Consider the following 14,360-nt stretch of genomic DNA (forward strand, 5'->3'; position numbering starts at 1 on the left):
GAATCTTTTTAATTCCTAAACCTCTCTATTACCCCACCCAGAACTGACCTATTACTGATCTGTTTTGGAAAACCTTGGCCTAAATCTAGATAGGCTTAATAACAGAAGAGGAGTATTAAAGGATTTAGTGGAAATACTAAAATATGTGATAGTAGTCGTAGGAAAAGACTCTTAAGAAGAATCACTGTTCGGCATTCTTTACCTTTTTTTTTAAGCTGAGTTTGTATTAAATGCTAGGAAGAATGATAATAGGCTATTTGTTTGTAAGTCTTAAATATCTTGAAAATGTTGAAATCCTAATTTTTCTTAAATAGTTCAAAATCCTAAATAATCCTGAACAAATACTGAAATATGATTTGTTTTTCACAACCAAATCTGCTCTGCATATAGAGTATCAAATAGACCAGAAAAGTTAGTAGGATTTACAAAAAGCTAATGCAAACTATGAATGTTGTGAGGTTTTAGAAAGGCTGAACACAACTGACAAGTTTTCTCTTGTCCCATCTACTAAAATGTAGGCTTCTTGCCTATTCTATCTTGCCTTTCCTGATCATTATTTTATTAATATTTTTATGTTCCTACTTGTTCTCTTAACATCTTAATTTATCAGGAACCAAACACATTTGTTTCACTAACTACTATGTTCTCAACCTAAATAATAGCTGCTATACTGTTCTGCATCTCTTATCTGTATCAGTGTTATCTTTACCTAAAATTTGAGTTTATCAGTGCAGTCCTTTAGATAAATTATGAACTCAAACAACTTGGGATGACTCATGTGGTACATGGTGCCACTTTTCATCTGTAACCAAAATGGCTTGGTTTTGTCTTCCTCCCAGTGATACCCCTTAGGTGCTCAAAAAGAAGCAGACTTGTATCTTGTATTGTTATGAACAGTGAATTAAATAATACTAAGAAAGAATGGCCTTGATGCTGTTGTAGAAGAAAATCAGAAACTTGAAGTCTTAATCACTTACAAATCCAAAGCTATAAAACTGGAGTTCAAGAGACTTGTCAATACAATATTTAGTTGTTAAATTCTGAAACCAAATTCTTAATGAGGATGCACTGCAGGTCACAGCTGCCTTGTGTAGCATTTTAGTATGCATTTTTCGTGTGAAATTTCCTATTAAATGTGCCTGCCAAAGTGTTTTTGATTCTTTTCAGTCAAAAAAAAACCAACCCAACACCCTTATTGCCTATCAATTTCAGCTTTGTAATGCAGAACTGCCTATTTGCCCTTTTTTCCTCTTTATGCAGAATATTTTTGAGGGAGCAAAGCTGGAAAAATTTCATCATTTTTGAAAGACTTGAACCTGTGATAAGTATAATCAGCAGCTAAGTTGGATGTGGAGAGTGTTCCACTAGTAGGAAGAAAAAAAAGGTGTCTTTGATGCCACCATCCAGCCCTCCTGCCAGATGTCAAAGCTTTTCTCCAGAACATTTGATCACTTCAGGTTTCTGAAACACAACAAGACTTAAGCATAAGCATTATTAGCATTGTTCTAGAGAAGCAGCTTAGATGCAAAATTTTAAACCCCCCACAAAACAAACAAAACCCCCATTAATTCTTAGGCATGCAGTTTAGAAATTCAAGCTCTTTAAAAGAAGAATGTTTACTTAAAAATCCCGTTACACTCTGGTATGGTGGGTTCATCCTGGCTGGATGCATGCCTGGTGCCCACCAAGCTACTCTGCCACTCCCTTTCTCAGCAGAATAAGGGGAGAAAGTAAGATGAAAAAAAACCTGTGGGCCAAGATAAAGGCAGTTTAATAAAGTTGTAGCAAAAGTCACACATGTGGAAGTGAAGGAAAACAATGTTATCCTCTACTTCCCATCAGCAGGCGATGTTCAGCCACTTCCAGGAAGCAGGGCTTCAGGATGTGTAGCAATTGCTCCGGAAGAGGAACATCATAAATAACAAATGCCCCCCGTTCCTCCTCCTCTCTCTTAGCTTTTATATCTGAGCAGATGTCATACGTTACGGAATAACCCGTTGGTCAGTTTGGGTCAGCTGTCCCGACTATGTCCCCTCCCGAGATCTTGCCCCCCACCCCAGCCTGGCGGTGAGGGGTGGGAAGGCTGGAGGGGCAGCCTTGATGCTGTGGGAGCGCTGCTCAGCACCAGCCGGAGCACTGCTGTGTTATCACCGCCTCTCTGGCTACCAAAAGAGAGCACAGCACTGGGAAGGCTGCTGTGGGGCTCAGCCAGGACCAGTACAAACCATTATTGAGCATATGTAGTCTGTCTTCCAATATAACTTGAATTTCCTGAGCTGCTGCTTTTTAGTTTGGATTTATTTTTTTTTTTTTACTCAGTTCCTTTGGGAAGATTTCTACTATCTGATGTGTTTTCAGAAGATAGGTTTTTGTTGATGGGCAGAAATTTAGGTTCTCGTGTTTCCTTGTCAGATATCCTAGAACACATCTTCCAACCACAAGTTACGCTTTATAAACTGCAGATCCATTCTGCAGTTGTAGTGCAGAGCTATCTGTCTGCAGTTATTTCTCCTAGGTCTCCCTAACTTGGTGCAGTATGTTACTTTTCATAGGAGGCTCACTTTGAGAGATATAATACTGGCTTTACCAGGTACTTCATACTCATCTATTTGCTTGTCTGTTTATACCTGCTTTTATAATTCATACACATTTAACGGTGTTTGTTTCAAATACATGAACTTGATCTGGGAAATCCTGTTATCACTGATTAAGGTGCAGCTTTTTTCGTTACTTGTGATCAGTAAGATTGGTCTGATCTTAAGTATGCTGCAGTCTGTATTACGCATTTAAATGGGTATTAATATTTTCACAAGTAAGCAACAAAAAGATAAAAAGTTATCCTGAGATGTGTATTGTATTTTGCGATTTAGAAACTGTTTACTAAGAAAATAAGAGGTCAAATAGGCCAGAACCCTTGCTTGGTTGACTTAATTTCTTGGAAAATAGAATAGCCTTATCAGATCCTCACATCTCTCTGCCTGTTAACTTGGCCGACAGTTTGACAGTGACTTTGCTGTGGAGATGTTCAACGGGAAGTTTGTTTCGTCAGCTGAAGGGAGCTGTAAACTGACCTGGGGGGAACTGGGCTCACCTCAACGTGACCCACTTGACCAAACTCCAGTGTTGGGGAGTTCAGCTAATTTATTTCCCATAATTCTCGTTGCAACCCAGAAAGCAACAGTCCTAAAAGGGCTGCTGTTCATATGCTCGTAGGCAAGTTGTGTTTTATTGTCGTGAGCAAGTCATGTCCTGCACCGAAGTCTTTGGAAAGTTAGCAAATTAATTTGCTTCTAATATACTTTTTCAGAAGTGCTCTTTACAAAGAGTCTTAGGCTGCAGAGTTTCTTTTTATTTAATTGAAAAGAAAAAAAATAGGGAAATGACCACTTCAGTCACTCAATTATGCAAAAACATGCAAGTGTGAAATTTGTATTGGCAAGTAAAGAAGATGCTGTGTTGTCTTTGAAACACTGATACGTTGAACAAATTTGAGGTTTGGATTTGACTCTCTAGTTTGCTATGGCAACAGCTCTTGTGCAGTTACAACTACAAATATGGTTTATATGATTTTCAGAAAAAAATCTATACAAAAGAAGCACTGCTGGCTGCTACAGCACTATTCCTTTTTTCCCTTTCCACTCCTGTTCAGATGTGTGGCCTATGGGAATGCTAGTATGATCAGAAACTTGAACTGCAGTTGACCTTTTGTCTAATACCTAAATACATATGTTAGGTTAATGTTTACGTGGCTGAAATGATCCTATATCTGGTCAACGCCTATTTTTTGGTGATTTTTTTTTTTTTTCCTTGCTGTAGAATACTTTTACACTTCAATCCCCTAAGGCCTGTTCTGGGATGAGCATGTCAGTGATCCAGGATCTGATTCAGTATGAATAAGCGTATTCTGTTGCCATTATGTCTGTTAAATTAATTTGCTCTGAAACTAAAACAAAAGAAACCACTGGATTTATATTGAACTCTGAGTCGGACTGGGAATTTCAGAAACTAAAACTTGGTGCTCATCTGTGATGTAAGCTTCTGGCTTTTGAGGAATTGTGTCATGTTTGAATTTCGAGTACATACAGCCAATTTTTCATTAGTGATTCTGTTTGTGAGCTAGACTGATGACTGACTAATTTTGAAGTGGTTATACACTGCTAGCTCTTATCTTAGTTCACTGTCTTTTGTCTTTTTGTTTATTTGTCCAATGAAATGCTAGTCCATAACTTGGTTTTGCTGGGTAGTATGGCATCAGGCTGTTATACCAAGTTTTGCTGTTGTCACACTCCTGTTTTGTCTTATATACCTTTTCCAAAATGGTATGAATTTTTATTAAACACATGGATTTGGGTAAACAAATTTCAAACATACAATTACTACCTAAATGTTATGCAGCTGACTTGAAATGGCTAGAATAGCTCTGTGTTGAGTGCTTTGTGGTGTGTGTCTATTAATGTTATCTTCCTCATCCCATATCAAGTGATAAATGTAATCTTTGCAGAGTAAGAACAGCCTGCTATTGTAGCTAGTTATTTTCAATATGGTAATTCCTAGAGGTGCAGAAGGAACTGGGCCATGGAAATAAACAGGCAAGGTGCTGCATGTGTCAGGCATGTATCTAACAGTCTGTCAGTGACTTCAGAGTAACAGTTTACATGCATGTATGTACCCCACAGTAGATGAAAGTTAAAATTATTTCAGTTTAAGAATTCAGATCCTGCCTGCAAGTAATCATGAAGCAATACTGATGTGCTCTAATCTCACTGTCTAGCTTTCCAAGTGGATGGTCGTGTCTGAAGGTTTGAGTTATCTTTGTGCAACACTTCAGAGACAAAAGCTGAATTAGAAGCAGTTGCACAATCATTGCTACCTATTTTGTCCTTACATTTATGAATAAACAGGCATGATGATTTAAGTTTGCTTGTTGAAAACTTTTTTATTCTGATCTCACAGCGCTAAATAACTAGGCGGACATTGCAACAAGCAATGTATGCCAAGAGATGACCTGACAAAGGAGTGTTAGCAAAGTGTTTTAAGTGGTGGTAAACAGTTTAGTCAGGTGGATGCTTCCTTTTCATGCAATGCCTACAATCAATTTCTGTAGCAGACCAATTAGTATCTTAATACAGCTCTAAAAAAGCAAAAGTTCTGTGATCATGATTATTAAAAGGTTCAAACTTGCCTTTCATGCAGGTTCTAGCATAGCATTGTCTAGGGGGTGGTTTTTGTCTCAAGCAAGAGGTGACCTGATTTGAAAAAGTGTGAAACAGCAGGAGTTGTCTCAGTCCATAGTGAAAATTCTGTGCTCAAGCCTGTACCTGCTTTTATGCTGACTGCTCACATAGCTTCTTTTAAATCAGAAGCTCTTTTAGAGGTGGAAGCTAGTTACTAGCAGAATTGCTCCAAATGGATGCAGTCGTAGCTTTTAGCTGCTGTGTGGCTGTCACATTTTATGAAGTTTTTGTTTGCTTGCATTTGAAAAACAGTAAATCATCAAAAAGATTAGTTTTGCAATTACAGTTTTCAAATAGCAAATACTGCAGTTCATTGCAAGTGTGCAGAAAATTACTTATGATTAAATTTGAGCCAGACTTGACCTACAAGCTATAAAATGAGCTTAATTTTATGTTACATCATTCCATTTTGATTTCCATACCACTTTTAAAATACATGCAATATTTAAAAGCTGCTTTTATTTCTACCATTAGCTTTTTAGATCCAGAAGGTTAGCACTGTGTCAGTAAAAAGAGAATAACATTTCCTATACTCTAAAATTCTGAAGTATCCTGGCAAAGGCCTGGGTCCAGTCCCGGAATTTTTAGTGGATCTATAAGCAGAATAATAAACTATGCTTTCCTGTCTATTTCTGAGCTATTTGCGTAGAAATACCCCACTTGCTTAAATATAAACCTGTGTGAGAACAAAATTATCAGGCCTCATAATGTTGTTAGACTACAGTTTTTAGTCTCATATTTCTATAAAACCTCCCTTCCTAGCACTATGCTTTCATTACTTTTTTTTAAATAATTTTCATTCTGTCCATTTTCTTTTGATTTTTGCTACTGTGTTGAGTAAACAAGCTTGAAAAAGTAAATGCTAGTAAAACAAAACACAAAAAGGCAATTAGAGGCAATACTACATTTAATATTTTGTAATTCTTGCTTGGTTTAGTAGTGTTTACCAAAATAAAGCTAAGTTTTCTATGCAGTTTGCAAAAAGATCTAGAAATGTTGGGGGAGGGGGGGAAGCCCAAACCACCCACCCCCCCAAAAAAAACCCCAACCAAAAACAACAACAAAAAAACCCCACCAACAAACAAACCCAACACAAACAACCTTAAAGTATTGACTAATGGCCATAGTAAAGAAACTTTGGGGTTTTAGGTTTTGATAGTGTAATGGGTTACTAGCTCTGTTCATGACATGCTGTCTTTACATGTTGCTTTGCTCATTACATACAGCTATGCACTCCTGTTGAATCCATTCAGAAGTTTTTGCACTACATAGCAGTGCTGTCCTCATCTATAGCCTTCTTATGTTTTGTTCAAATGACAGAAAATTGTTAATCTTTCAAGAAAGGAAACCAAAGGCATTTTTATTCATGCATTGGCGTAAATCATGGCAGCATGTTAACATGTGTTCTTCATCCCTCCATTACTGTGCTTTGGTGGGAAGTTCTTTATAGTTACCACATCAGATCCTCAGAAATACTATGCTGAGTCAGTCTTTCCTTTTTCTCGTGGCCCCCACCTCCACCCCCCACCCCCACCCCCCTTATTTTCTGCATCTGACTAAAAAGGGTCAGATGTGCTGACTGCTATGTGAGCAGTCAGCATAAAAGCAGGTACAGGCTTGAGCACTAAAATTCATTTCAGGTACTTTTTTTTTTTTTTTTTTTTACCATATTTCTGTGAAAACGGGTAAGATTTTCTGATACACCAAATGCATTTCCAGCCATCTTTTAATCAGAAAACGGTTGAAAACTTGCATCAATGTTGCTTTAAGCTGAGTTAAGCTGAAGAAGTTTTGAGAAAGGCACTGAGTGATAATCTCAAAATACATTTTAAAAATATCTAATGAGAATGAAACTTGCAAGTCAAACTGCATGACCATGGCAAGTGTGGTTTACTTTGTTAGATTTTTAGCTGCCAAGTAGAAAACCATATCTTTCCTTAGAGTAAATACAACTCTTTTCAACACGAGCAGCAATGAATTAATTGCAGTGTATTTTACTAAAAGACCTGTACTATAGCTTATTTGCTAGATTGAACTTTGCATGTATTTTGACCAATAATAACTAATTCTGAAGTATTCAGTCAGTTTAGAGATTGAGAGCTCTGAACTTAGTCTTTGCACTAGTATCTCACTGCAACTCTCAAGTTTGCAAGCCTTTAAATACTCTGATTTAGCTGGCAAACTTGAACACTTACTGGCAAAGGTGATACAAAATACAGTTAGTTTTCTGGCCTCAGGTGAAGCATCTAGACTCAGCCTCTCCTTATCTTTATTTATTGTATGCTTCTTATGGTAAAGCTTCTCAAAAATAGTAAACAGGCTCTCCTAAGCTTCTAGCTGCTGTTCCAACTTGTATAGTCTGTATTGGGTAAGGCCAGGGTCACAGGCAATTCAAGAAAAAAATGCCATCCATCCTTTACTTCAGGCCTTCAAAAAGCTAACATTCTCCTCTCTCTTCTTGCTGCAGCCCGTGATGAGTTGAGGGTATGAGGTTGCATTTGAAGGTAACCTGAACTGCTGGCCACTGTGAGAGGTGTAGGCTGGCTTTCCACCGGCTCTGGGCCCTGCGATAGTTCCCTTTCCCTTACATTGCAGTGGTGCAGCTGGGGCAAGGTTTAGACAAGCTCACTGATCAATGAAGTCTCTTACTGAGGGACTTTTCCACAAGATCTTCTCACTGCATCCACCTGGCAGCTCTGTGATTGCTAGATCACGCAAAAGGAAGCACGTGAATGCAGGAGGATGGGGATTGTCCCAGACAGCACCATCCCACTGTTACATGGGTTTAGTACTCTTAAAATAAAAGAGTAACTTGAGTATCTCTAGATTCCTTCCAATCACATTAGGTCTGTAGATACTTTTCTTGACTGCATATATTTTTTCTTGTCCAAACTGCTAACTTTGGAGACTTTTTGTCTTATCCACATAGAAGGGACATGTCCTTAGATTTTTAAAAATCAGTTGATGTAAACTAAGTAAGCTTATGCTTTCTGATAAAGCATTTTTATAACATTTTTCACTATGAAAACTTAAAACTTTCCTCAACTTTTGTATGCATATGAATGCACTTATTGCTAAATCTAAATACGATGTATAAAAATAGCATCAGTACAAAAGGAAGTATCACATTAAATGTGGAAGGAAATACAGCAAATCCTATTGTGTGTACACAGAGTAATTTAGGTAGGTCTACATTTTTCAGTATGTCCTAACTTATTTCAGACAGTGGTCCAAAAATACCTTTTGGTTTACACTACCAGTTACAAAGGCTTTGTATGACTTTACCTGTACTCTGCAGTGCGTTCCACCTTTCAGGATCTTAATGCCTTGTTTTATTTTTATTTTTTGCTCCACTGACATCTTTTTGTCTGCCTGAACACACCTGTGAGTTGGCTTAATCGGGTCGCTCTTCCTGGGTTTCCAACACCACTATTTTCAAACTAAGAATTTCAAGTACTTTGTGCCAAGCCACTAACTTTAAATGCTACCAGTGTGAAGAAATGTTATCTTCCATATTCTAAAAGCAAGAAGAGAGAATAGTATTGCTATTGTATATTCTCATCTAAAGGAGATGAGATGGGGAAGTGCTTTGGAGGTGACGTGTTTTAAAACTTCCAGGAACTGATTAATGAGCATGATACAATTTCTAAATAAGCTCCTTTCAGAATAAAAAACTACAGTTCATGACTTGATATTTTTGCAAGTGTTAACATGGTAAATCATGCTTTGCCAAATCTTCTTGTTCTGTACATGGTAAAGAAATCTTCATGTTTCACTTTCTGTTGCCAATATATGTGCTTTGATAGAGGTTTAGATGTTACAGTTCAGTTTTGGAAATTCTTAGGTGCGTCCCCTTCAGGCATAACATTATAGTTACTTGGTCAGTAATTAATGGTTCCAAAATATTAAATTTGAATATCTAACTCTAGGGTTTTTTTATCCACATCCATTTAGAAAGGATCTTTCAAAAATATGCTTCATAGTATTATTTCAAAATACGTAAATTAAAATCATTACACTTTGATGCAGTTCCAATAGTACTTGCAACATTTGGTTTTAAAATATCTGTTTATGTTGTGGTTGCTGTTGTGATGAACTTGCCTTTCAGTATGTAACATTAATTGCAGTACTGTAATTGGCCACCCCAACCAAAACTGGTGTATATAAATGGAATAATATCATTAAAACCTCTAATGTTTTTGTTACAAAATTGTAGAGGCATTCCTGTAGGTAAGTGGTGTCCACATAATTTATAAAATCTGTGCTACAGTTTACTATGCATCATTTTTTAAGATAGACCTCTTAAAATATTCAAGAATCTCTTATTTTAGTTCATTAAGTGTTGATTGTCCTAAGAAATATGGTGTCCTAAATTAGATTTATATTTTTCACTTCTAATGACTTTAATAACAAAAATAAAGAGGCATTTTCAAGAAAGCAAAGTTTCCTGAAATTTTTTGTGTAGGATCAAGGGATTGAAGGGTCAAATTGAGATGTTTGAGAATAATGGAATTCTCTCCCTCTCCCTCTTTTTTTTTTTTTCTTTTTTTTTTTTTTTTTTAAATATCAAACCCATCCACCCCATCCCCTACGTGAAAATTCCTTCTTTGAAGGAGGCTGGAGACTTTCCAAGGGCCATCCTGTCTCAGAACAGCCACCCTCTTTCACTGCTTATGGTAGGACTGAGGTCACAGAGCTGCCTTACTAAAGGTAGTTTCTGTCCTTGTTTCCTTGAATTCTTAATTGACATCTGTGTAAGGGATAGCATTGTAGAGGAAACCAGTTTGTAATGACTTTTCTGTGTGCACATTATATGCAGTTTGGGGTGGTGTTTTAGACTAGCTTGAGTATAACCAAGTGGGCTGAGTTCCAGGTATCTCCTGGAGCTCATTCGGTAGGTATAGGCATGGAATGCATCTTCTAGTTTTGTTTCATCTTAAAAGAACCCTGCTGACGAACTTGCATTTCTCTGCCATGCAAACCAAAGCAAGGTAAGCTGGGACAATTGGGAGAGTGGTTTCAAAACTGCATTTGTGTGTTGACCAAAATATATCATTACTCACTTGCTTCAAAGCACTGAGCATCACTGTTTTCAAAGGCAGTTTAGTTTAGCTTCACTTCATTCTACTGAGAACCGGCAGGAAGCAGTAGGAGGCAATTTTGAAGCCTTAATTTTGTCTAAAGCAACAGCAACTGATGGCTATTTGATATAGCAGATTTTACATCTGTTAACAGGTTAAAAATTTGAAAAGAAAATAATATTTTTAAGTAATTGTTTTGTATGTGCTGTATGCATATATATGGGAATACTACCTTTAAAAAAAAAGGGGGGGGGGGCAGAGAGAAAAGGGAAAAAGAATCACTGATCTGTGCCAGTTGTACTGGACAGAGAAAAGGAGGGAAGGAAGGCTGTGTAAGAGAGGGGAAGTAGAAGAAAGGAATATTTACACTCTATTCACTGTTCGTATTTCCAGAGTGGTATAGAATAGTCAGGCTATGCTGGTAAATATCTCTCTTCTGGAAAAATAAAGTATAATAAAACAAAAAACTAATGCAGATACTATGTATTTCCACATCCATTTGTAATACCATGTGGAAATAAGAATTGAGGCTTTTGGCATTTTAGGACAGGAAAAAGATAGCATCTTAAAAAAAAAATAAAATAAAGCAAACTCCTCTCTGTTTTCATGTTGTTTTGAACAAAAGCATGGCAATGCTTCTGTGTAATGGTTAATGCAGTGTGCTACAAGATACTCTTAAATGGTGTATTTTGAGAGTGAATTTTTATAGGTGAAAACAATTGGTAGGGAAATGTTCTAGCACTTGATTTTGGGGTCATCCAAATTCCCCGTGACTTTTTCTACCAATTAATTATTGGTAATTTCTTTTTGGTGAGATCAGTGTAAAAACTGCTTCACAAAGCAAAAGTATTTTGTACTTAAATGATTCTTACTTCTCAAAATACTGAACACTTGTAGTACAAGACAGCCAACTGGGATTATTCTCTCTATGGTCGTTTGGGTCTTTTTTTTTTTTTTTTTTTTTTTTTCTTCCTTGAGCATGACTGTCTTGTTCAAGATACAGGAAGTCTGTGTCAAAGTAATGGTTAAAATTCTGCAATGTCTGGCTCCAAGCCCTGTCATCCACTAGACTCTGCTGCCATGAAGCGTGTTTCTGTTTTTTATGTCCAACAAGAAAAATAACACTTTTATTTTTAATTTTAAAAATGTTTTAAAGTGTCACTTTGATATAATGTATTCCTACCTATTAAAACGTTCTGCATTTTAACTAGACGTTTTATTCCAGCAATCCATCAAAAACTGGAAGCGGATGGAACGGAAAAAGTAGAGGGATCCATGACGCATAAACTGGAGAATGTACTGAACAGTAAGTTTTGTCCTTCCAGCAGCAACTATTTATGGACTTTGGACTTTCTAACAAGCTTTAATATATTCCTAGGAATATGGTAGAAAGTAGAAAACAGTACAGTCTCCCTTGCCTTTTTGTGTTTGATGGTAATGATTTTAGGGTGTGATAGTACCCCATTTGAAAAAAGTAGCTTTTGCCGTGACTTTCAGTAGCATTTGTGATAACAAAGAGAATAAATATCAAAATAAAGATGTTCTAAAGCTTTTATTTTAAAAGAATTTTGGTGGCATCTCAACTTGGAGTGGACAAAGAAAACAGAGGAGCTATATGGATAGAGAACTGTAGGAGGATGACCAAAGCTAAGTACCAGGATTGTAAGAAGTTTGAGCTAGAGGGGAAAATAACCCCAACTACAAGCTGTTTGCAGTAACAAGGTCTCTGAACAGAATCTTTTTTACTTAATGTGCTGCCATTTAGACTACTTGGAATTAGCATTCTATTTAGGAACTCTGAAAAGCTGTCTGTACTGTCTTTTCTGTTTCTCTGTGTTGGTTCTAAGGTTGCATTGAGAGAGATGGCTTGAATTTGCTGCAGTTCAGTATGCGTTTCATCAGATCAAAAAGTTACTTTTTTTAAAAATTCTGGGACTTCTGCCAAGATAATTTTACTTTGTTTCATTGTGATTTTTTTCACAGAGGAAGGGATGTTTCCCTTAGTGCTGTATCAATAAGCAGGAATGACATGCAGATAGCTGACTCAGTGTTGGAAAGTCTGAGTGTGTTTTATGAAATCAAGAAAGTGACATGGAAGTTCACTGTTTTTTCTTCTCTTGTATGAAGAAAGCAGTGACTGTATGTGTGTTTGCATGGGGAGCATAAAGAAAGCAGGGGGTTTTGTGAACAGTTCTAGCTCTTTTCAGTAGAGATACATTAATGCTCGCAATGAAGTTGTTGTTGGACCATTGTTGTTCCCTTATCTTGTTACCTGGAGTGCAAAAAGACCCCAAAATCTCAAAAAAACCCCCACCCCAATCAAAAAACATACAAACCCCCTCACACTCACTATATGAAGACTATAGCGTGTGCCTATGTGTGCAAAATATTTGAAACATATAGGATAGGAGGAAAAAGCATTTGCTCAAATTTGCCAGTGCAATCCTCGGTGCTCTGTGCTCTGTATACCATGTAATGCACCAAAGCACAGATTCCTTGGAGGGCACTTTCCCTTTGGCAAAAATGCATTATAGATTTAAAATCAAAAAGCAAAAGTTTGTCTGTGGCATTTTCCTACACATAGCAATATGAGACAAATCTACCTATAATATATAATCACTGCTTCATTTCATAAATGCTGGCTGAAATCTGTATGCAGATAATGCAGACTATCTTTTTCAAGCTGGATCTGTAGAGGAGCTTGTGCCAGGCACTTCAGAGTGGTATTAAGTTTGGCTCTGCTGTGAAAAGAATTGGCTGCTTTTCCTCCTGATACTTTGCAAGTCATGATGGGTGGGAGGTAGAGGAGTACGAATACAAGGATTTAAAAAGAGTAAATAATATTATGCAAAGTAGTGTAGGATCAAAGCTTTGTTTCTTGTCTGACCGTTGAAAAGCTTCCATAATCCATGATTAACAGGGCCTGCTTTCAAAAATGACTTCAAATCTTTAGTTGAATTTTACATTTTATGGACTGTAGATGCATATTTTGAGAGACAATTGGTGTTGCGAGCTTGATCACAAATTCCTAAAAATAAGGATCTTTTCCACAGCATCTGAATGTACATTAAGATTGTGCCAAACTATTGCATTGAAATGGCATGGAACAGTAGAAGCACAGTGTAGTGTTATAGGTGGAATTATAAATATTGGGATTTTTTGCTAAATTGTTAAATTTAATTGCTAAATAAACTCTTAAGTATGTATTTCTAAAACCACATGTTGTTCTATAATGAATTTCATGAAGAATTATATCTTAAAAAAGGTCAGTTACATTCCATTATGTGGTGTTTTTGTCAGGCTCTGTGAAAGACCACTGTTGGATAACTAGAGCTTTATTTTGAATAAAAAATTTGCACACAGTAGGTGAATCATCTATTTTGAAAACATCGTTAGGCAATATAGGATCTGAATCTTTATCCATGGATTACTTCAGGTTAGATTCCTCATCAGTAAAGAAGAGATAAAGATTGTTAACGTAGAAAGGATTTGGAGGGGTGAGGAGGGAAGAAATTTTGCAGTATTTTCTTAAGTCTAAAGAGACAAACCTGTTTTGCATGAAGTACTGGATTTCATTAAGACAGTAATAAGTAATATGATGTACTTCAATTTCTATCTAAAACAGAAAAAATGCCAGTAGGAAAAAAGTGAAATTGTTTACTTGAGGATTTATACAAAGTAATTCATAAAGTTATGAAGATATGTGGTTTTAAACTAAAGATGGAAATCACTGTGCTTTTCCTGCAGTTGTCAACCTCTTAAACATTTGCACTGAATTAAAAAAATGCTTTGCGAATATTACTTTTAATTCCCAGATAGAGTCCACTGCTTCTTGGCTGTTAAACGAACGGACAAGAGACATGAATTCAAACAAAACAAACGTGACTTACTAGAAGGATTTAAAAAAAAAGCATTTATTATAACCTCAAGAGAAAATTCATACTTTTATCAGTGGTCTGCATTTAAATGTTCAGCTAGCTGTTTTCATTGTGCCTTTCTCCTTAATGGATTAAAGTATTCTATGCTAAATAGTATGCAGTAGAAA

The 14,360-nt window shown here is 36.6% G+C and overlaps 1 protein-coding gene across 2 annotated transcripts in view; it reads left to right on the forward strand.

The window, feature by feature from the left end:
• EXOC2 (exocyst complex component 2) overlaps nucleotides 1–14,360 on the forward strand; it is a 133,601-nt gene that overhangs the window by 37,609 nt on the left and 81,632 nt on the right. For both annotated transcript variants that reach the window (XM_055704147.1, XM_055704148.1), the window contains exon 7: nucleotides 11,541–11,621. In XM_055704147.1, coding sequence (XP_055560122.1) covers nucleotides 11,541–11,621 — 81 coding nt within the window. The remainder of the gene's footprint in view (nucleotides 1–11,540; nucleotides 11,622–14,360) is intronic.

Source organism: Falco cherrug, chromosome 3, assembly GCF_023634085.1.
Source record: "Falco cherrug isolate bFalChe1 chromosome 3, bFalChe1.pri, whole genome shotgun sequence".
Taxonomy (NCBI): Eukaryota; Metazoa; Chordata; class Aves; order Falconiformes; family Falconidae; genus Falco; species Falco cherrug.